Consider the following 24,501-nt stretch of genomic DNA (forward strand, 5'->3'; position numbering starts at 1 on the left):
TGTCACATTAATTGGTCAAAATTCTAATCCATTAATTAAAATTACTACATTAAAGGTATTCACATGGTACACAGTTTATGAGGTCTCGTTATTATTTCCCTTTAAGATATAACACCCTTCTTTGTTTCATTTTACAGAAAATACAAACGAATTCTGCTCTATTTTTCTTTTAAATCCAAAAAGTATCACTTAAAATATAATTTATTAATATGCGAATTAAATATTAATAAAATTATTCAGTGAATATATTTTCTTGATAAATGTTTACTGAATTGAAAATAGAATAAATTATAATATAAAATATTTGTTCCGTTTTATACTAGATAAACTTGAATCAATTTTTATTTTTATTTTTAACATTTAACTGCATTGTGCTAAAATGTGGTAAATACAAATAGGGTAATCTCATATTGTCCAAAGACTCCTGAAAGCAGTTATTCTGCAAAATTTAGCACGACGCAGTGTGAGATGTTATAAATATATGAATAGATTATTTTTTTAAAAAAAGTTTGCATATGAATTTCATTCATAAAAAGTAAAATACTTATGATGGTTTTATTTAATATAATACTAAGCTTTGTCAGGATCATTTTACTTCTCTTCGTAAAAATCTAAACATTCTTACGGAATATTTAAATACTGTAAATCAACAATTTCGACCAAAGTTTTAATTAGCTTTTTTCCCCCCAAAGTTTATGTACTCTTTTCATTCATTTTTATTTTTCTACAATAAACTTTACACACTCTAAAAAAAAATGAAGTGTATATTTTATTATAATAAATTAATTGATGTATAGTCTTAATAAATTTGAAAAATATTTTTGATCAAGGAATTAATGCTAATTAAGATAAAACATGAAAAATACATTATTTTTCTTTTAAGTAAAAATAAAAACCTACTTTAATATATACATATAGTAAATAAATAAAAGTGAACGGATAATGCATTGAGGTTGAAATGGACGTATATTAAAATTTAGTGTGAATGAATTATAGACAAATTAGGACAATTATTAAAAATTCACAATTTCCCATATAGACCCAAAGATTTACTGCTACACAATCCAAGTCCTAATAAGAAGAAAAAAAAAAGTAGGACAGTATCACCCACTGTTTTGTTTCCCTCTACATGGTTTTGTTGCGCCTTTCTTCTCAAAATCTCCCTTTTCCCTTAAATCAAAACATCTGAATTTCTTTCCTTCTCTCGACTCCATTGATTTTCTTCTTAATTTCAATTCTTGAAATTCACCGCATGATGATGAATTAGAATTCTGGGAATTCAATCGGAGCTGTTTCAACTGATCCATTGATCAGGTGAGTTCAATTCGAATTTTCCATTACCTTTTTGATGTATATGATCTTGGGTTCCAATCAATTTCTGTTTATTTTCTTTTTCATTTTTGTATGTTTTTCTTGTAAATTTTCGTATGAGTATTGGGAATTTGAATGAATTTGGGATAGATTCTAAGGATTGAATGATTGTTCCTTTAAGATTGAAATGCCGATAAATTGATACATGAATTAGGAATTGATTCAGAATTTCATCTGTTGGTATTATTTTTTTATTTTTTTTTAAAAAATTATTTATTGTGAATTGGTTTGAGCGATGACTGTTGACCCGGTTATATTGACTTTGTCTCACTCCGATTTTTGCTGGAAATAATATTCATTAATCTGTTTTTTTTTTCTGTAGCTTTTAAATGAGTTAAAACAGTAGATTAGATGATGTTTAGTTTGATATAATTACATTTTAGTGTCTAATGTTTTTGCATTAAAACTTTAATCTGCTTGCTGATGTTTGATTGATAGGTTTTTGCATTTAAGATTCATCATTTGTTTATAAAATTGTGGCACTGCCATATATCCTGAAGATTCAGATTTAAAATTAGTATAACTATGAAATATATGTACTTTTTCTTATTAAGTTCCATTTTTCAGTTGTGTTGGGAGTAGAAGATGGCAATGTTAGTTGCAAAACAAGGGCCATTGAGCAGTCAGAATCAAGACACACCAAGAATGAGAAATCACTCTAAGGTTTTTAGGAAGAGAAAGTTTATCCTAAAGCGCGATGATGAAGAACTTGAAAAGGACAATGCAGCATCGATGCTCAACGTTACAGAGTTACCTAATAAGAGACCAAGGCTTTGTTCTGAGCCTGGCGCCCCCTGTGGCAAAAGAACTGTGTCAGAGAACGCAAACGTCGCAATCAGGAAGGAGGATGCACTTTTATCAGGTGGATTGGCAGAGAAAACAAAAACAGCGGAAAAGGCAAAGAGGAACATGATTAAATCACATCTGAGAACCAAGACGGTAGCTAAGCAAACAATGACTGTAAAGGAATCTGAAGGTTCACACAACAGAGTCACCTCCAAGGGGTATCATCGTTCAGCAGAGAAGGAATTAAGTGCTAGAATTTGGGATGAATTGGTGAGTGATGATGAAGAAGAGGAGAGTGAAATGGAAGAGGAAGCGGAAGGGGATGAAGAGTATTTTCCAGGATCCCTAACAAACTTTCAGATGCCACTAAAGGAAGCATTGAATAATTTAAGAAATTCAGAGAAGCTTTTGAGAACTTCCACCAAGGGAAAAGTTCTTAGAAATGGACCTATGAGAAATAAAGGGAATGATGAAGAGAAACACGAGCCTTCCCAGTGCAGGGACAGGCTCAAACTATCTACGTCCACAAAAAGCGTTCTTCTGAGAGGAAATTTGCAGACAAAAAGGATGCCTGATAAAGTAAATCTAGAACAACGTCCAGGAACTTCAAGCAAGAAGATGACTCATAAAGGAGATAATACAATGAACAAGGTGGAATTTGGAAGTGAAGAAAAGGGGGGCGTGTGCAAGAAAAAACCAAGTTTATCCAAGGTTGGAAAGAAAATGCCAGGGACTCGTGAAATTCTAGGTTTAGAGAATAAAAGACGGGTGCCTGCTATATTAAATAGAGGACAATGTCTAGGAACGCCACGAAAGAAGAAGATTCCTCAAGGAGAGAGTACAATGGAGGCGGATGAAAGTGAAGAAGAGTGGAGTGTGTGCAAGGAAAATCCAAGTTTGTCCAAGGATGGAAAAATGAAGCAGGGAATTCATGAAAACGATGCAGTGAACAGAAGGACATCTGTACGACGTGCTACTGCATCATTCAAGAGATACAGTAATGATTACTATGTTGGTGAGTGGGAAGATGATACTGATGAGTATGAGGTTTTCCCACTAAGTGATGGACATCATACACCAAGTAGCGCTAGAAGCCAGGGAAGTGATGTTTCACCTGAGTTGAAACAAGAAAATAGTCCGAAAGATATAATTAAAAAATCAGGGAAGTTACCTGTTTGTAGTTCGTTGGCTTCCTGGGTGTCTGCTAAATTAAATGGAGAACAATGTCTAGGAACGTCAAGCCAGAAGAAGAGTCCTCAAGAAGATAGTACAATGGATAAAGTGGATGAAAACGAAGACAAGTGGAATGTGTGCAAGGAAAAGTCAAGTTTGTCCAAGGATGGAATAAAGAAGCAGGGAATTCATGTAAAAGATGCAGAGAATAAAAGGACATCAGTAAGACGTGCTGCTGCATCAGTCAAGAGATATGATCATAATGACCATGTTGATGAGTGGGAAGATGATACTGAGTATGAGGTTTTGCCAATTAGTGATGGGCTTCATACACCAATTAACACAAGAAGCCAGAGAAGTGAAGTTTCAGATGAGTCAAAACCAAAAGATAGTCTAAGAGATATAATAAATAATTCAGGGAAGTTATCTGCTTGTAGTTCATTGCCTTCCTCCTCATCGTCTTCTGGTTCGACAATTTTGAGAAATGAAATAGATAGATCTAAAAACGTGAAGGTCAAGCTCTTTGTATTCATCTTTCACTTTAACTGGCATTTCTTTTTTTCTTACTTATTCTTTCAGAGGATGATACTTATTTATTTAATCCTATGCAGGTAAATTGTCATCAATGTAGAAGAAGTGATAGAAGAACTGTTGTTCCTTGTACGAAGTGTAAAGAGAAATTTTACTGTATCAAGTGCATCAGGGAATGGTAAACCTCTAATGTGTAAATGCTTAGAGATTCTCTTTGTGTCAAATGGAATTTTAACGTCATTTTAAGCTTCCTGCTATTTATTTTTGGTGAGCAGGTATCCTGAATTGGAAGAAGAGGAAGTCTCAGAGCTTTGCCCATATTGTCGTGGAAAATGTAACTGCAACTTGTGCTTACACTCAAGTGGCATGCTTAAGGTTGGCCTTTTCCTTTTAATCAAACAAAATGAGCTTGTTGCTTCTGTTTTCTAATTACTGTTAAATATTTCTTTCCCTGAAGACATCCAGAAGGGATCTCACTGATCGTAAAAAGATTGAGCATTTGCACTATTTGATTTTCACGCTCCTTCCCTTTCTGAAAGAAATTCATCAGGAACAAATTCAGGAGATAGAGACGGAGTCTTCTATTCGTGGTATGCATCTGAGTTTTAAAAACAAGACATTGAATTCAATGAATATTTTCATTGATAACAGTTTTTATCACAGGGGTATCTTCATCTTCAGTTGAAATTAAACAATCAGTTTTTCACATTGATGAGCGAGTTTACTGGTAATATATCTTCTCTCGTTTTCTCTTTCAACTAGACCTTATATTTGGAGGTTTTATGCTTATTGATTTCTTGGCCTTGGAGCAGCAACAACTGTTCAACTTCAATAGTCGATCTCCATCGAAGCTGCCCAGATTGCTCATATGAGCTATGTATAAGTTGCTGCCAAGAGCTTCGGGAAGGAAAGTTTCCAGGAAATAGTAAAAAAGCAGTTTTCCAATATTCAAATATAGGTTATGATTACATGCACGGTGGAGATCCACTGCCTGAAAGTTTTGATAGTATGGAAATTCCACAGGACCAGAACAAACCAATTACTTGGGTTGCTACTTATGATGGTAATATCATGTGTGCTCCTGTCGAAGTGAATGGATGTGGAAATTGTGTATTAGAGCTCAAGCATCTGCTACCAAAAAACTGGATATCAACCTTGGAAGCAAAAGCAGAAAGGATTCTGATTCAATGCGATTATTCCCAGATGATTTCCCAGTCGATTTGTAGTACGGATGACCCTGAACTGTTACACAGAGAGGATTCAAGAGTTAATTCCAATGATAACTTCTTGTATTCCATTACTGCAAAGGACGCTATGAAGGATGATGCACTTTTACACTTTCGTAGACACTGGGCCAAGGGTGAACCAGTGATTGTACAAGATGTTCTTGAGCATACAAGTGGTTTAAGCTGGGAACCAATGGTTATGTGGCGTGCATTATGTGAGAGTACTGATTCAAAGATCCTTACAAGTATGTCGGAAGTGAAAGCTATCGACTGCCTGGCTGATTGTCAGGTTCTTTCTCATTCCTCTGCATTTTCTACCTTGTTCACAAGCTTAGTACTTACCACATTCCACTTATTCATCCTCCCACACCCCATTCATTTGGTAGTAAGCATGTTTCCTAATGAGTTTTTTGCTTCTAGTATCCTTTTGTTAAAGAAAGCTTTTTCTTCGTATTAAAGCAGTTGCTTCTTGAATAGCTTCATGGTGTCATTAAAATATGACTATCTGCCATTGTGCTAAGCATCAAATTACATAAAACTTTTGCAGGTTCAGATCAATACTCGAAAGTTTTTTAAAGGGTATACAGAAGGCAGACGGTATGAAAACCTTTGGCCTGAAATGCTCAAACTTAAAGATTGGCCACCATCTGACAAGTTTGAGAATCTCTTGCCTCGGCACTGTGATGAGTTCATCAGTGCATTACCGTTCCAAGAGTACACAGATCCAAGGATAGGGATTCTGAATCTTGCTGTTAAATTACCGTCAGGAGTCTTAAAACCTGATTTGGGTCCAAAGACATACATTGCGTATGGTGTCACCAAGGAACTTGGAAGAGGGGATTCGGTGACAAAGCTCCACTGTGATATGTCAGATGCGGTATGATTTCAACGGGACTATTGTAGTTCATTCATTTGACTTCTTCACTTTATCCTCATGTCAATGTCACCCCCTCAATATATGTGTTAACTTGTAAATAGCCCTGGCTAATACTTGAAATCACAATTTGGAGGATATTACCTTAGATCGCATCCAAAAGCTAGAACCAAATTGACAAGGACATTGGCAAGAAGGTATCTCAATTGTATGAAAATTCCAAAATGGGAGAAAACTGACATTTTATTCCAAAATATAGAACCACATTCATCTAATCTCATCTGCCTTAGGTTGTTTAGTGAGGCTCATACACCTCATGGCTAGTCCTATACAATAAGTTTGACAATTTGTCACATTTCAGGTAAAACTAATCCATATGCTACAATCTAGTTTTATGTTAAATCTCACCTTGGTTGTAGTTTTATTGCTTTTCCCAGTTCTGTATTCAGTCCTTGATGCATTGCATGCTAAGCTTGCAACTGTTACTTTTTCGTGTTTATTTTTTGACAAGCTAATGTTTTCGAAATTTGAATTGCTCAGATAAATATTTTGACACACACAGCAGAGATGGCTGTAACTGATGAGCAGCACTCTGCAATTGAAATACTGAAACAGAGGCACAGAGCTCAAGATGAAAGAGAGCGCCTCAAACGTGATGGCGATGAATATCCTATGAAGATGTCTAGTGATATCATAAGGGAGGAGAAAACATCTGATGATTCAGAGACAACTGGAGGTGCCTTGTGGGACATATTCAGAAGGGAGGACGTACCCAAGTTGAGTGAGTATCTTTTAAAGCACGCAAAAGAATTTAGGCACTTTTTCTGTAGTCCCATTGATCAGGTTTTTCACCCAATCCATGACCAAACCTTCTACTTAACTTTGGAGCACAAGAGAAAACTGAAGGAAGAATTCGGTTCGTAATTTACCTTGTTCATTATCTTTCCTTAAGAACAAGGATCACATTTTATTTAATAAACTCATAATGTGGATGCTTACTATTTTAGGGGTTGAACCTTGGACATTCGAGCAAAGACTTGGAGAGGCAGTTTTCATTCCAGCAGGATGCCCTCACCAAGTGCGTAATCTCAAGGTAAGAATTATACTTATATTTTCCATGAAAATCCAGATGATCAAGTTCATCAAGTAACCAATCAACTGTTTTCAACTTTCCAGTCGTGTACCAAAGTTGCTGCTGATTTTGTTTCTCCTGAAAACATTCAAGAATGCCTCCGCCTCACAGCTGAGTTCAGGACATTGCCGACAGGCCACAAGGCCAGAGAAGACAAACTAGAGGTACCATATCAAAATGCTTTATTTTAATCTGGCTACATTAAGCCTAGTCTCCATATCTTACTGACTTGTTTCGTCCTCTGGTGGAACAGATTAAGAAGATGGTCATTCATGCAATCAACCAAGTTGTCACAGATTTGGAGCAGCTCACATACATAGTTTATTGAAATAGCAGTACGTTCTTTAGCAGCAGTAGCAGTTAGTATTGCTGCTGCTATTGTCCTTGGGTGTTCTTTTAGCTGTTAGGCCAAGGACAATTTTGACACACATTTCTTGCAGCTTAGGCCCTCTTCACCATTGTTGCCTGTAGAAAAGTAAATGTTAAAGGGACATTTTTTTTTATATATCATATTTTTCCCGCAATAAAGGCAGCTTCTCCGATACAGAAACTGGTAACCTTTGCATTTAATTACATAATGGAATATAATGTGAAATTTCATGCAAATACTTTCTATAGTAGTGCTCAAGGTATTTTACTCTTTTAGGAATTGTGAATTACTAGTACATGTTAGATTTTAAGTACTGATATAAAACAATGGGGCGTGGAACCAAGCATCTCAACAGATTAGCAGCAATAGGTTTCCTAACAGGGATTTAGAATTTGATTAGTAGTAAATAATTCGCATGGGGTGATTATACCAAATCAAATATGTTTTATTTTGATTAAGGGATTTGATGTGGCAAAATTGTATGTTATATTAATAGTCGTGATTAAGTGCTAAAAGCTTATGTACAGTCATGTCATGCATTTATTAAATTAGAATAAATACCGATACGAGTGAATTCTTATTTGCATATTGCCTTTGCTTATAGACACTTAAATTAGGCAAAAACGCTCTAGTTGTATTGCGGTTATATTGAGTCACATATTAAATCATCATTATTGAAATAACAACAATAAATGCCCCATGTACTAGATTAACATTACAAGTTAAAATTGTTCATAAAAGTTATGAATTCGACGACTATTAGATTAAGATGTATTCAGGGTTTTGAAACTAAACTAAATTCTATTCCCACCACCCCTTTTTAGTTGTCATGTATACTAGAAATACTTGTTCCAAAATAGTTGTCAATTTAAATAATCAAAAGAGAATTAATTATTTTTTTTCAACTTTACCCTTAGAATTAGTTTTTCTAACATTAAGAGGCACATATATAAATAAAAATTAAATAATTAATAATTAATAAGGAATATATTAATCAAACAACATTTCTATTAATTTTTTTAAAAAATTATGTCAAACCTTATCATGATAACTAAAAAGAGACGAAGAGATTAATTATTTTATCCAAAAATAGAGAGGACACCTTTGGCGTGATGGATAAAAAGAAACAAATTTGGGATAAATTTATAGTACCTTTTAATTCCCTGTGTGGTTACAAAGTATAGGATAACTTGTGTCATTAAAAAATAATTAAAATAACAAAAATATCCCCTCAAACTCTTTATATAAAGAATATGTAAACAAACAACTTATTCTTAGAAATTATGCAATTTATATTATTTTTAGTATAACAAATCAAACATTCACTAAGAATAATACCAAAATAACTACTTCCATCACAACTAATCCTAACATAACTTGCTTTCAAACTAAACTACCACTCATCTACAAAGTTTGAATTATCAATGAAATTGTCGCTCTAAAATTGATAATTCTTGAAAATCAATTTAGTGCACTAATACTAATTACTAAGAAGTATACGCAACAACAACACCAATATACTTGATATAATTTTATAAATGATATTTTTGAGAAAGATTAAGTATGCAATTTTATGAAGGTAAAAAGGTTGACTCAATAGACTCTCAACTCAAATAAAGCATATTCAAAAAATAAGTAAAACAAATACAATAGTGAAGAAGCCATACCGAATACAATTGAGAAAAAAATAAGCAACAATAGCAAAATACATAATAACTAAAGCAAAGGAAACAATATGTAACTAAAATCAAGAATAAAATAGTAGGAGAGTAACAATAACAAAACTGATACGGGAAGTAAACAACACTCAACTATCTACTAACCTTCTATCCTAATTCTCAACCATCATATCTCTTTATCTAGAGTCATGTTTTTAATAAGCTGCATGTGCGTCATATCTGTATGTCACCTCACTCCAAATCTATTTTAGTCTGCCTCTATTTTTCCTAATACTCACTATAGCCAATTCCCCACACCTCTTGATTGGAGCATTTATGCATCTGCTCTTCACATGTCTAAACGATCTTAATGTCACTTCACTCATAAAGATTTCTCATTCCTTAGCCAAATAGATATGTCTATTTGCAGAGACCACTTCCACCTTGTCATAAATCACCTTTTTCCTGATTCTTTCTCTACTAATACACTCCTGATCCTTTCTCTACTAGTATGGACATATATTTATCTAAATATCCTCATTTTCACTACTCATTTTTAGATGTTCGAGTTCTTGACCAGACATCACTCCACTTTATATAACATAATTGATCTGACTATCACTTGTTAAAGAGGACAAAGTGGAACGATTAATTCCTTAAGATATTTGTCATCTCCCACCAGCAATAGGTTTCAAGGAACTTTGCCCAACAAGATTAGGACATGTGAGAAGAAATTAACTAAAAAAATTCTCCGTTAGAATTTGAACCTGAGACCCCCTCGTGATTCTCAGCATACTTCATTGGCCACTAGGTCAAATCCTTGGATGCGATTGATATTCAACGCTACCCATGTCATATATGGGTAATACTAACAAGTCTAATTTTTTAAAGGTCCAATAAATTAATATCTTATGACCTCATTATATTATTAAGTTCAATATGAAATTACACGACATGATCGTCAGGATGACCTCAATCCTTATTAATTATATAAAGGCTTAAAGGCTTAAAAGCCTTTATTAATTGTTATGGATAAACTTAAAGGCTTAAAAGCCAAATCCAAAATATCAAAATCGATTAATCTAAAATCAAACATACAAAATCCAATCCAATATGAGCTTATTCGAATTGTAATATCTTCAATTCGTAAATTAAAATTTTCATATGCAATCCGAACGGTCCAAACACCCACCCCACGACAAGTCTTGTCTATCAATTCAAGTACCTATCCTATTTGTGAAATATCTCCAATAACTTTACCACCCAAGCAAGTGGTTGGAAAGCGACGAGAGCAACTTTTCAACAATATAGAAGCATCTAAATGCGTTTCTAATTCAAATCCAAACAACAAAAATATTAGTAAAGATGCAAATTCTAGGAGAACTATACCCATATTACACAATTGTGTTTTGGAAATCAAAGTTATATAGCCAATTAACAAACAATCTCAAAACCCAATGCAAATCTTGCAAAGAGCAAGTCAAATTACAACATATCCAAATGGTACTAACACAAAGAACTTACCACAAAAGAATAAGCCCTTCCAATTCTTCCAAACCCATGTTCCCTTGATCTTTTAATCCTTTTTGTCTTCAACTTTAATCAAATCTCCCAATTAATACTTCTTATGCAAAGAAATAGATCTAACAACCCCAACCCACATCAATTCAATAAATAGCACAAATTAACTTCAAATTCTAGATCCATCTTTATACACTCTTTGCCAAGAAAAAGTTGCTTCAAAACCCTACTTACAAGACCCTCTCTCTTTCCTCCATAATAATTAATCACAAGCCCAAGCAAGTGATCCCCTTATATATATATATATATATGGTAAAAAGGTAGTGCAATAGTAGGGTTTGATAAACATAGTAAAATGACTTGCTTGCCCTTATTCTTGAGGAACAAGAAACAATTTATGAAGGATGCTTTTTAGAGCTTTAAATTTAAGATTTGGTAGAGTTTGATATTCAAAATTTTCAAAGTTAGAATTAATGTTGTGTTATTGATTAATATTTTTTGTAATAAATACTTAAAATGTCAATTTATTTTTTCTAAAATTATGAATTATATTATAAATGAGATATTTTTTCTAAAAATAAAAAAATTAGGGTAAATTGTAAAAATAATTGATTAAATTCTGACTTTTTAAAATAAAATAAAATTTTTTATGATCAAACAAGACCTTAATAACCAACCCTAAAAATGTAGGCTTTGCATAGCCTTCAAATATTTTTTTTACTTTATTTAAAATTTATAATTTATAGAATATTATGATTCAAAAATATAACTTTATATTCATTGAGAAAATTATTTATCTCAAGAAATAAAAATTAAATATACACACAAAAGAGGGGCAAAAGTGCAAATGACCCTGAGACATTCCTATGATCAAAACTCTATGAAGAGAAGTAAACACCCATCACTTGTTTTTCCTGCCAAGCCCAAGCCCAAGCCCAAGCCCATGATTACATTATCCAATCTTCTTCTTCATCTGAGGAAATTGCCACCTTCAAAATTTGTCCAACCACTCAACTCCTTCACTCCTCTCCCCCATAGCAATGCTCACACAACTCCATACTTCCACGCACCACCACTTGCCTCCTCAACTCCTCCCTCGTCCTCCTCTCCTCCTCCCTACGTTTATACTCCCTGCCCACCACCGCCCTACACTCCGCCGCCAATTTTGTAATCATGAGCGCTTCCGAGTCTCCAATTGTACAAAAACTACTAGCAAAAACACCGTGACTGAGATAATAAAAGCAATTGATGGGAAGGAGAAGGTCAAAATGGCTTATCCGTTTCATGAAATTGAACCAAAATGGCAACATTATTGGGATGAGAATAAGACATTTCGAACCCCTGATGAGATTGATACTTCCAAGCCCAAATTCTATGTTCTTGATATGTTCCCATATCCAAGGTACATACTTTTTTCCCCTCCCACTCTTTCAACTTTAAATTGCTCTGTGCCAAGGATCGACTATGGAGTGTCTTTTTTAACGAGAAGGAAGGTCTATAATCTATTGAGTTTTAATGAGAAGAAATCAACCTACTGGTAATAATGTGTTTGCTATACCTTGAAATGGACAAGTGTTACTGATGTGTTATGTGATAGAAGGATGCCTACCAAATGAAAGGTGTGTTCAATAGAATGTTGTATGTGAGTGAATGTTGAGCCGTTAAAGTCCATCATATCCACAAGATGAGTGTTACATGGATGAAAATATTAAGATGGATAGAATGTGCTACTAAACACATTGAGGATATAATCAGAGAAGATCGCTTAAAATGGTTTGTAACTTTCCTACGTTGACCTCCAGAAGTATCGATCTGTAGGTGTGAAACTATGGTGTTAAAAAAGAACCAAAAATCGCATGGAAGAGAGTTGTCTCGATACACCTACAATATCTTGGAATCCATGCAAACCTAATGAAAGACACCACACCATGAAAGAAAAGATCTATATAGGTGATATTAGTTAGAATATGGTTTAGTTTCAACTTGAATTTACATTGGTCCCGACTCTTGCCTTTTTATTGTACACCATGTGTTCAGTAAGTTTGTTACTTGAAAATTGTAAAGCTCTAAGATTTACAGGATTATTAGACACAATTTGTTTTTCATGTAGAATGAGGGTGGTTTAGTACGGCTACAAAGACTCAAATCGATTATCTACTTCTTAGGAAGAGTTATAGAGGTTTATGTAAGGACTGCAAGGTTATTCCGAGTGAGAACCTCACAATCCAACATAAGCTCTTGGTCATGGATCTGGATATTAAAAGGAAGAGGAAAAAGAGAACTTTGTATGGCCAACCAAGGATCAAGTGGGGGAAGGGGGCTTGACTAAGGAAAGAATTACGGAGTGGGGGGAGAAGTTAATGGTTAGGGAGGCTTGGGAGAGTAGGAGGTCGAGAATAATATGTGGATTAGGACAACTAATTATATTAGGGAGGCAGCGGAGAGGTGTTAGGAGTCTTGAAGGGGTAACTTTTGGGGTCATGAATGGGTCTGGGATGTGATGGAGAGGTCCAAGGGAAAGTGGAAGCCAATAAAGTTGCTTACATGAAGTTGGTGGAGAGAAAGAATGAAGATGCAAAGAGGACTAATAAGGAGAGGTATAAGACTGTAAAGAAGAAGCACGGATGATGGTTACAACGGCTAAAATGACAACATTTGAATACTTGTGTGGAGATCCAGAGGACAAAAGTGGGGTAAAGAAATTGTATAGGCTCGCTGAGGTGAGAGAGAGAGTCTCGACCTTGACCAAATGAGGTGTTTTAAAAATAAGGATGACAATGTACTGGTGGAAGAGGCCCACATTAAATGAAGATGCAGACGTACTTCAATGAACTCTTAAATGAAGGGAAAGACATGAATATTTTGCTGGGTGATTTAGAGAACTCTAGAGGTCGTCAAAACTTTGGGTATTGTAGGTATATTAAATTTGAGAAGGGGGCAATTCTTAATATGAGAGGAGGAAGAGTGGCCAAGCCATATGGGTTTCTCGTGGAATTGTGAAAGAGCGCAACAAAGTGGGTTTGGAGTGGCTAACTTGGTTGTTTCATGTCATTTTTTTGGACAAATGAGATGCCCAAGAAATGGAGATAAAGTATAATGATCTCATTGTACAAGAACAAATGTGATTCTCAAAATTGCAACAACTATAGGGGTATCAAAATACTAAGCCGCATTATAAAAGTTTGGCTGATATTCAAAATTGCCAAAACTGTATGAGTATCAAACTACTAAGCAATACTTTGAAAGTTTGAGAGAGGGTGGTCGAGATGGGAATGCAGAGGAATATATTTATTTCTGAGAACCAATTTGGATTCATGTTGGGGCTATCGACAACGAAAACCGTTCACCTTTTAAGAAGATTGTTGGAGCAGTACATGGAGAAGAAAAAAGACTTACATATGGTGCTCATCGACCTAGAAAAAGGCATACCATAGAGTTCTGAGGGAGGTTTTATGGATATGCTTGGAGTCTAGAAGTATACCTACGACATATATTAAAGTGATTAATGACATGTACAATAGAGACAATACCCTCGAGGACAGTGGGAAAATACTAAGAACACTTTTCAGTCGAGGTGGGTCTGCACTAGAGATCAACCCTCAACCCTGTTTCTTTGTCTTGGTGATGGATGAATTGACATGTCATATTCAAGAGGAAGTACCATGGTGTATGCTATTTGCAAACGACATAGTATTGATCGACGAGATACGCAACTGAGTTAATAATAGACTAGAGATACGGAGACAGACCCTAGAGTCTAAAGCTTCAAGATGAGCAGGACTAGAGTAGAGTACATAGAGTACAAGTTCAGTGTCACATAACATGAGGTAGATGAGGAAGTGAGAATTGATACACAAGTCATCCCCAAGAAAGCTTTAAGTATCTTGGTTCTATAATTCAAGGAGATGGGGAAATCAACAAGGATGTCGCATATTGTATTGGAAAGAGATAATTGAAATGGAGGCTCACATCTAGTGTCCTATGTGATAAGAATGTGTCACTGAGACTTAAAGGTAAGTTTGATATAGTGGTTGTCAGACCAGCCCAACTGTATGGGATGGAGTGTTGGTTAGTCAAAAAATTGTAAGTTCAGAAGATGAAGGTACCAGAGATGAGGATGCTTAGATGGATGTGTGAACTTAGGAATGAAGATGTATGAGGTAAAGTGGAAGTAGCCTCTGTGGTGAACCAAGGTTTTTTTCACAGTATCCTGTTATTAGGATAGAAACACAAACCACTCTTTGACAACTGTATGGCCTTGGAAATTAATCTGGAAGGTGAAGATACCATAGAAAGTGTCATGTTTTAAGTGATTGGTGATTAGAAGAGCCTGTTTGACCCATGAAGTCTTACAGAGAAGAGGTATACAAATATGCTCAAGGTTTTACATGTAGGACAAGAGGCTGAGGTAAATGATCACCTATTTCTGCACTGCGAAACAACTACAGATCTGTGAAACATGTTCTTATGTATACTTAGGGTGAACTGGACAAGGCCCAGGACCAATTTTGAGGCACTGGCTCATTGGCAAGAAATAGGGCTGCAAGGATCATATGAAGACGGGTGGAAGAGTATCCGAGCCTGCATCTGGTGGAAATTATGGAAGGAGAGAAATGAGAGATGCTATGAAGGGAAAGCTAGCAAAATCCAGAAGATCAAGATGAGATGTCTTAGTCTTCTAAGATTGAAAGTAGATTCTGTTTTGATGTTACCCCTTGGGGGTTATGTAAAGACTACCTCATCAGTTTTTAATGAGTTTTTTGTGTGAATACAAAACTTACCTAATTCAAAAAACCTATATACTGCTATAGTATCAAACCAACCCAGTCGGAGGATCGACACCGGAAAAGAAATAACTTTACAAGCTTAAAGATCCAAATAGTATAACGAAGATGTATATCTTATCTCATTTATTTTGACAATTTTTTTTTTGACAAAACTTATCTCATTTACCGCTTCCAAGGGGCTTCTTTATCAAGTATCAAATCACTCGTGTAAGCATGAGGAGTACAGGGGAAAAAATGCAAGAACCTAATTTAACCACCATCCTGTTCGGAAGCACAACTTATGTCTAATAAATCTACGAAGTAAACAATAGCTCCCCAAAATTAATGTGTATAAACAAGCATAAACAACTCGAAGACACTCCTCCGAACAATGCAAGCGTCCTGACTTACGTCCAATTTGATCAATTTTAAGAACCAAATAAGACCAAATATTTTTTTGAAAATAAATTTTGAATATCTAGAAGAATGTACACAAATGAATAAATTGCACATATTGACAAAAATGTACTCTTCTGAAAAATATAAGTACTGTCATTGGATAGTGAAACAACTATTTCTTGGATTGTGGTTTTTCCAAATACTTCGAAATATTATTGTGAAGAAATGGATGTTGGGCGTAACTCAACCCAAAAACTAGTTCATGAGGTGAGGATTGCCCAAAATCATACAAGAAGAGCAATTACCCATCCCACAGGCCACAACCAATGTGAAACTCTTAAAGCCTCTCCTCCCTCCTCGCATGATGCTCAAGACTGAACATCTAGAGCGTGGACAATATAATATGGGGGCAGACAGATTATGTATGCCATTTTGATAGCAAATGAATGTGTGGATACAAGGGAGAAAAACAGGAGGCCATGAATATTATACGAGCTAGACATAGAGGCCTATGACCATCTCAACTTGGAATTTCTATGAAAGACATGGGAGAAAAAGGGCTTTGGTAGCAGATGGATTGTGAGCTATGGAAATTGTCCTTCTGTTCTTAGGAATTACAATTTTTAGTCAGTGAGGTTCTGGACTTGAAATATTCGCCCATTGAGATTGGACAAAATGTTCCCTTTGCATGAGGATCTGTAATCGTACCTACTAAATTTTGCTTTGGTGCTTTATTATCCTTGCAGTGGAGCTGGTTTGCATGTTGGACATCCACTTGGATATACTGCGACAGATATCCTTGCTAGATTTAAACGCATGCAAGGTTTCAACGTATTGCATCCAATGGGATGGGATGCATTTGGTTTACCTGCTGAGCAATACGCTATTGATGTAAGTTTGCATAAGTCACTGTTTTCAATTTAATATTTGCAGGTATCTAATTTATTTCCCTTCCCTTTGACAGACAGGCACACATCCAAAAATCACAACTTTGAGGAATATTAGTCGTTTCCGCTCGCAGGTAACTTTCTTTTGTTTTGATGACTATCTTCAGTGTTTACTTTGAGGCTGCTAATCCTTTCAGAGAGCTCTCAATTTCTAGCCATGAGATCAAAATCCTAAGTTTTTATTTGCATTCCTAGTTCAAGAATCAAGTGCTCATTTATGTGACCATAGACTTTGAGCTACTTTCATGTTTGTATGTGATATTCCAGTTTAAATGAGACTTGGCAAATCCACAAATTGTCTGTTTTTAATTTGGCAGAGCACCAAAGGGTAATTTAGCCTTTTCATGATTTTGTAGTAGGTGCATGGTTTTGAAGAAGATCAGAAACATTAAAATGTCCTCTAGTTAAGTAACTATATAGGTGAACCATGATTCGTGAATTCAGGTCTTGGTCACTTGGCCCTGTCTTCTAAAGTGATAGCTACAATAGTATCTTGCAATTCTCCATCCAAGAGTTTGCTGTCATGCCCCACCATCTGTTAGTTTTGTTACTTTTCCTCCAATTCCTCATACTAGCTGGTTCAATTTCAGCTGATATTTATATGGCCATATGCCCTAAATACCAGTAAGAAAAGGATGGTTTCCCTGCAAAACTTAGGGCATTTAAATTGTCATTATTGGAGCTTATGTGCTAATCTATGTGACAAGAGGGCGTAATAGATAAATGTGCCCTTTAACTACGCTTCAGCTGACATCTATCCCCTCCAACTTTGCATGTGCAAGGGTGAGATTTAAACTTGTGCACAAGTGACACTTAAACTTGTGTAAATTGAACAAGTAGACACACACGTCTTATGTAGCGTCCTACGTGGCCAATTTGCATCCTACATGGCGTCTTATATGTTATGCCACGTAAGATGTTTGTGTCTACTTTTTCAATTTTGTACAAGTTTAAGTGTCTAATTGTGCGCATTCAAAGTTGGAGGGCATAGATGCCAGTTGAGGCCAAGTTAAAAGGCATGTTTATGTATTATGCCTAACAAGAATGTTTCATATTTCAGTTATTTAATGAGATTTTGATCTCTTGCTATCTTTCGTAGTATAGAATGGTGCTTCAAAAATGTCACTTTGCTAATATATTGATTTCTAGCTTAAATCCTTAGGCTTCTCTTATGATTGGGATCGTGAAATTTCTACGACAGAACCTGATTACTACAAATGGACTCAATGGATATTTCTTCAACTTCTGAAGAGAGGACTAGCTTATCAGGTTTGAAGTTTTCTGAATTTCATTTTTATTATTGTCAGTGGTAGGTTGAAATGACCTTCTTCGACTTATCAATGTTCTTTGAATCCAATATTAGGCTGAAGTGCCTGTCAATTGGTGTCCAGCACTTGGCACTGTCTTGGCAAATGAAGAAGTAGTTGATGGTGTAAGTGAAAGAGGGGGGCATCCAGTCATCAGAAAGGTAGGCTTTCATATACTCTGTTACATATTGAGGTAGGAAATTTTCAAAAACTCAATGTCTAGTCCTTATTTTCATGGCCTGGATGGTTTCATGATTTTACAGTACATTGTTTATTGCCAAGCAGCCTATGCGACAGTGGATGCTGAGGATAACTGCTTATGCTGACCGTCTTCTTGAGGATTTAGATGACCTAGACTGGCCTGAAAGTGTAAAGGAAATGCAGAGGAATTGGATTGGGAGGTCAGAAGGAGCAGAATTGGATTTTGTCGTCATAAATGGTAACAGTCAGGAAGAAGAGAAAAGAATAACAGTTTATACAACAAGGCCGGACACTATTTTTGGTGCAACGTATGCATTTTTTTTTTGACATCTAATCATTTACGCCCCATTTTTAGACTACACGTCACATGTCGCTAGTCCTTCTTTTTGCTGTGCAGATATTTAGTCCTTGCACCTGAGCATCCCTTTCTGTCATCACTTTTACCAGAAGCACAAAGTAAACATGTATGCTCTTCTTCCACTTGATCTTTTCTTAATCTCAAAATGCTGCTCGTTCTAGTTCTTTTAAGAGATGATGGATGTGAGACAGGTAGAGGAGTACAGAGAACATGCTTTTAGAAAGAGTGACCTTGAGAGGACTGAGCTTCAAAAGGAAAAAACAGGTGTCTTTACTGGTTGTTATGCAAAAAATCCAGCCAATGGACAAGCTGTTCCTATTTGGGTTGCTGATTATGTCTTGGGAAGGTTGTCTACCTTCTTATCTCCTCTTGTCCTACATTCATCTAGCAACATATGTCCTATGAGTCTATGACTGCATTAATGCTCTAGTAATGAAGGAGAACCTAATACCAAAGTATTTATTTTTCTTATGAACTTCATGTTGACAAAGTTTCTGGGGTTTTATAGTAGTGTAACAATTATGATGCAGCTACGGGACAGGAGCGATAATGGCTGTGCCTGCCCATGACACACGTGACTTTGAATTTGCTATGAAGTACACTATCCCAATTTCTTGGGTTGTAAGACCAGATAGCGATTGTGGCAATTTTGAGAAACCATATTCAGGTGAAGGATCAATGATAAATTCATCATGTTCAGAATCAGGGCTTGACATTAATGGTTTGCCTAGCAAAGAAGCTGCTTCAAGAGTCATCCAATGGCTTGAGAAAAGTGGAAACGGGAAGAAAAAGGTAACTTCCTCTGATTTATGAAGGATACCTCATAAGCTTGTATATCAGTTTTTGGAAACTTGATGATCTTAAACAGAATTATGAAGTCAAGTATGAAGGAAGCAATTTTCATTTGTACTGCTCAGAAGATCTTACTTATTGCCAGATTTATCTTGCTTCAGGTAAATTACAAGTTAAGGGACTGGCTTTTTGCCCGGCAACGCTATTGGGGGGAACCTATTCCCGTTATCTTTTTGGATGACACAGGAGAAGGTATTTCAGTTCCAGAAACCGAGCTGCCCCTTACCCTTCCTGAGTTGGATGATTTCACTCCCACAGGGACAGGGGAGCCACCTCTTTCCAAAGCAGATTCTTGGGTAGGTTTTGCCTAATAAGTGATGATTTCAACTTGATAAACATTGGTTCCTTGTCATTTGGTACTTCTCTTTTTTCCGTTTTGTTCTTCCCTATAAGCTTACCACACAATGACATCACTATTTTGACTGAACAATTTGTCAGGTTATAACCAAAGATCCTGTATCTGGAAAACCTGCTAGGCGAGAAACAAACACCATGCCCCAGTGGGCTGGTTCTTGCTGGTAATCTGCTATGTATTTGCTTCAAAATTGGGTGTTTATGGAAGTTTAATTTCTTTCTCAAGATCTACACCTAAAAAGACTTTGTAAATAACTATTAGTTTTGTTTTTAAATGTTGTATATGGTTGTCATTTGTCCAAAGGGAGAAAACTACACGGGATTTTTTTTTTATATATTTGTGTTTGGGAAAATAGTATGATAATATGGACAAGAGCATAGAATATTTTTAAGGCAAAGCAGATAGGACGGAATTTTACTCTGAACTTACCAATAAAAAAAGAAAAGGAAGAAGATAGGAAGTACTAACTCTGAATTTACTTGTTCGATATCCATAGTGGGTGGCACTGGGCGCATATTTTGTCACCGGTAGTAATGGAAGTAAAAGGCCAACACTTATTAGAAAAGGAGAGTGTCTGATGTTGACTCTCGAAATTTGGCTGCTTACTATGGGATTGAAAGTAAAAATGAGAAAAGGAACGAATCTTTGAATAGTTTAAGATTAAGTACTTAAACTATTACTGTGTAGTTCTAAAGGCCAATGCAACTTTCACCCTTCTGAGTCCTGTAATGTAAAGAAGAAACCATCTTTGCCTTTAAGGTTCCTATGGATGTGTTATATGTCTAATCTGTATCTTGCTACTTTTAATTGAACCATGTGACTCATCCTCCCTAATATACAGGTACTATCTAAGATTTATGGACCCAAAGAACTCCAGTGCATTGGTTGACAAGGCACAAGAACAGTGAGTTTGCTTTCTCTTTGTACAATTAGCGCTTCCATATTTTTCTGGCTTTCATTTGTTATACATAATAGTTTGGAAAGTCTTGGTGTTTCAAAGTATTAGCCATCCATTGGCTTCTTTTTTCTTATAGGTACTGGGGCCCTGTTGACGTGTATGTTGGTGGTGCTGAGCATGCTGTTCTTCATTTACTTTATGCCAGATTCTGGCACAAGGTTAGCACTCTCAATGCACTTATTACAAATAAAAGGAATTACTCTCAGTTTCAAGCTTTGGCTGCCCTTCTTTAGCTACTGCAGATGTTGTCAGTAGTGCAGTTGATACAAATGAGCAAGGCTTTCTTCTTCTTCCCTTATCCACCTGTTTTATGGCTGGTGAATCCTTCGCTAACCTAAATTTGACTTCAGTACATTGTTAGACAAGCCAAGTGACATAAATCTTCTTCTAATCAGAGCCTATATGTGGAAAAATAGATGAGGTGGAGAACAGAGAAACCAAAAAAGGGCTTAACAAGCAAGATGAATGCCCTCTTCTTCTTTTTATGTCCTTTGGAAGAGCAATTCAATTTACGAGAGCAAGTTATATTTCTTCTCTAACATTTCTGTTAAAAATTATGACTAGGTTCATTGTTGCAGGTTCTCTATGACATAGATGTTGTGTCAACAAAGGAACCATTTAAGTGTGTCATAAATCAGGGCATAATCCTTGGTGAAGTAAGTGGATTTGCTTGGTCTTGAAAGTCCATTATTTTATTGGCATTCTATAACGATCTAGTTGTCAGGTTCAATATACAGCATGCAAAGATGATGAAGGAAACTTGATATCAGCAGACTCTGTTGATGAGCTGGTTGAGTACAAACAAGAAAGAATACCTGAGGAAAAGGTTCATTGTTTACTGATCATGTTCAATTACTTGGCTTCCTAAGAAAATCTTTTAGCATCTTTTTATGTTAATTTTAGTTGTCAGATGTAAGCCATCTGTTTGAAACTGTATTTTGATGATGAGTAGGTCATGAAATCTGGTGACTTGTTTGTTTTGAAAGACAACCCCAACATTCGCTTGATTGCCCGAGCTCACAAGATGAGTAAAAGTAGGGGAAATGTCATCAACCCTGATGATGTTGTTTTGGAGTATGGTGCAGATTCTCTACGCTTATATGAAATGTTTATGGGTCCATTAAGGTAGCTTCTTCTGTCTGTTCTTATCTTTTCTTTTGTTTCTCAAATTTTGTTTATTGTGATATATGTAGACCATTTCAAAGTTCAGCACAACATATCTTCTAGTGCGTAATGCAAACTTTTCATTATTTTTGATAGAGACTCGAAAACATGGAATACAAGTGGTATTGATGGTGTTCACCGTTTCCTAGCAAGATCTTGGAGATTGGTTGTTGGTTCAGCCTCGCCCACTGGTTCATATCCAGATGGAACTGTCACAGTTGATGAGAAACCTTCGATTGAACAACTTCGTTCTTTACACAGATGCATTGATAAGGTAATACTACTTTTCATTGGGTATGACTGGCATGTATCCTTTGGGATGGAATTTGGTTGGGATGTGCACTTCCCATTATTACACAGCAGTCATTGATTTGCGAGTTGGTTTAATATAACAGGTAACTGAAGAAATTGAAGGAACTCGGTTCAACACTGGAATTTCTGCAATGATGGAGTTTATTAATGCAGCATATAAGGTTTCTTGTTCTCATTTTACACTATCCTTATTTCCCCCTCAGTGCTCAAAGAATAGTAAATCAGGAAAAAAAAGAGTACCCACACTTCAATTTTTTTTTGTCTAAACTTTTGTCAGTCTTGAGCAATTGTTTAGGAATGAAGGAAAAAGTCATCACTTCAATCTTGTCAAATTTTTGAAGTTATCCAACTTGGGCAGGTTGGAATAGCACCAAAAATTTGATGTGCATGTAAGAGTTAATTGCATAAGGGAAGAGATTTCAGTATCTTCCTCTAGGCAAATAGAATAAAAAATTGGTGAACTACTCCCAAGAGGGCTTCTCTAGCTCTTCTCCTTCCCTGATAAATTAAAGTTTCCAACTGAATGCTTGTAGACATCACCCAGGAAAAGGGCATTCCATGCACTGGGTCCAGCTACGCACGGAGTCGGGGAAGGGCTGGGCCCCCTTGGGTCTGTTGTCTTACCTTACATTTCTGCAAGAGGCTATCTCTATGGAAGACTTCATTGAAATGAGATAAAATTAGACGCTTAATTTCTTCTGCTTAAAAATAATGAAAAAAGGGAAACAAAGAGTGATGTAGCTATATTAAGTTCATTGCAAGTTACGTGTTTCTGATAGCATTTTAACTAATCCGTGGGATGTCATGTCTTTAGTGGGAGAAGCTTCCGAGATCAATTATTGAAGCATTTGTTTTACTGCTCTCACCATATGCACCTCACATGGCAGAGGAGCTCTGGTCTCGTCTGGGACACTCAAATTCCTTGGCATATGAGCCCTTCCCTAAGGTGAGTTTTTTCTTGATCCTACTTGTTACTCTCTCTATTCCTCTTCCCGATCCCGCCCTTCTGAAAGACTAATGGATCACTTGTTTTCCCTAATCTCTTTAGTATTGCTAAAGAAAAGGGAGCTGAGTTACAAACACCCTACTGCATAGCTTCTTGTTATCTGCATTTTAGTTGTTCAGATTTGTTGTAAAACTGTAGGAGTCCATTTTCAGCAAATATTCGATATAGACAGGCTAAAACCCAGATAATTTTGAAAAATATGGAAATATACTGTTGTTTATAGTTGCCTCGTGAGACAAATTAAATTTATGGATTATTAGAAGCTCGTGAATATCATAAAATCATTGAATTAGGTGAAACATGTACTGATTTTTGGTTATCACGACAGGCTGATGCTGCATATTTAAAAGAGAGTAATGTAGTCCTTCCAGTCCAAATTAATGGAAAGACTAGAGGTACCATACAGGTCGAAGAAACATGCACAGAAGAGGAGGCCTTTAGATTAGCTTCATTTGATACAAAACTGTCCAAGTTTTTGGATGGGAAATCTATTAGGAAGAGAATTTACGTCCAAGGAAAAATTCTGAACATCGTCATAGACATGCCGAAAAAGGCCAAGGTGGCTCAGAAATAGTTTAAACAATGCTTGGAGTTCCTATATATTGTGTTGTTTCACAAGGGTTGACGGATTAATAACACTGTGGGTAGCAAGCAGCGATGGGCACCTGTACCATAATTCATTTGATGTACAATATTGTTAAGAGGACAATAAGCTCTCCAGCAGTGTAAGTGGAATAGTCTATGTTGTATAGTAGAAGAAATAGAAAGAGAGAGAGGATTCAGTAGAATTGCTTAATCTAGTTTTGTGCATAAATTATGTTCATTGTTGTACCATTATACAAATATGCTGTTGTATTTATATATCACATGTTTCTTCACAGAAACATCAATGAACATTGTTTCATTTTTCAAGGAATTTTGGTTAAAAGACAAATTATATATAAATAGGATAGTAGTATATATTTTTCAGAAGAATAATAGGTGGATGATTTAACTTTTTGAATCTGTGGTAGAGTTGGGTTGGGAAGTTAGGTAAAATACGTTCCAAACTTACTTTACCTACACGGAAGAAGCCTCCATGTTCTCACGTCTCAATTTAAATAATTGGCGTCTCGTTTACTTCAATAGTCGGTGCCAATATTCCTTTTAATTGTCGTGAGGATTTGTGCCCCCAAACAATTATCGACAGATTACGGAATTTCTCAATTCCATCGAGGGGAAAGTACCTAGTCTT

General features: G+C 35.9%; 2 protein-coding genes and 1 long non-coding RNA gene across 3 annotated transcripts; 2 read left to right on the forward strand and 1 right to left on the reverse strand.

Moving 5' to 3' along the window:
- The first annotated feature begins 1,061 nt into the window (after positions 1–1,061).
- LOC129874783 (lysine-specific demethylase JMJ26) lies at positions 1,062–7,559 on the forward strand. Its single transcript, XM_055950140.1, has 12 exons — positions 1,062–1,314; positions 1,939–3,843; positions 3,942–4,039; positions 4,137–4,236; positions 4,319–4,451; positions 4,525–4,588; positions 4,674–5,376; positions 5,635–5,964; positions 6,502–6,877; positions 6,969–7,054; positions 7,138–7,257; positions 7,347–7,559. Exons 2-12 carry the CDS (start codon positions 1,957–1,959, stop codon positions 7,419–7,421), a joined length of 3,972 nt encoding a protein of 1,323 aa, XP_055806115.1. The 5' UTR covers positions 1,062–1,314; positions 1,939–1,956; the 3' UTR covers positions 7,422–7,559.
- LOC129874784 (uncharacterized) lies at positions 7,155–11,039 on the reverse strand. Its single transcript, XR_008762957.1, has 2 exons — positions 10,646–11,039; positions 7,155–7,558 (listed from the first exon to the last, which is right to left on the reverse strand). It is a non-coding gene; the product is annotated as an uncharacterized LOC129874784 (long non-coding RNA).
- A 435-nt stretch (positions 11,040–11,474) lies between these two features.
- LOC129872105 (leucine--tRNA ligase, chloroplastic/mitochondrial) lies at positions 11,475–24,201 on the forward strand. Its single transcript, XM_055946978.1, is given in 21 exon segments — positions 11,475–11,636; positions 11,638–12,044; positions 16,554–16,698; positions 16,772–16,828; positions 17,904–18,023; positions 18,118–18,222; positions 18,347–18,570; positions 18,660–18,726; positions 18,812–18,966; positions 19,151–19,412; positions 19,574–19,768; positions 19,911–19,990; positions 20,669–20,731; positions 20,862–20,943; positions 21,364–21,441; positions 21,510–21,611; positions 21,738–21,910; positions 22,046–22,223; positions 22,345–22,422; positions 23,076–23,207; positions 23,596–24,201. Coding segments are annotated over 21 exon segments (3,096 nt in total). The 5' UTR covers positions 11,475–11,489; the 3' UTR covers positions 23,842–24,201.
- The last annotated feature ends 300 nt before the right edge of the window (positions 24,202–24,501 follow it).

The sequence above is a fragment of the Solanum dulcamara genome, chromosome 11 (assembly GCF_947179165.1).
Source record: "Solanum dulcamara chromosome 11, daSolDulc1.2, whole genome shotgun sequence".
Lineage (NCBI taxonomy): Eukaryota > Viridiplantae > Streptophyta > Magnoliopsida > Solanales > Solanaceae > Solanum > Solanum dulcamara.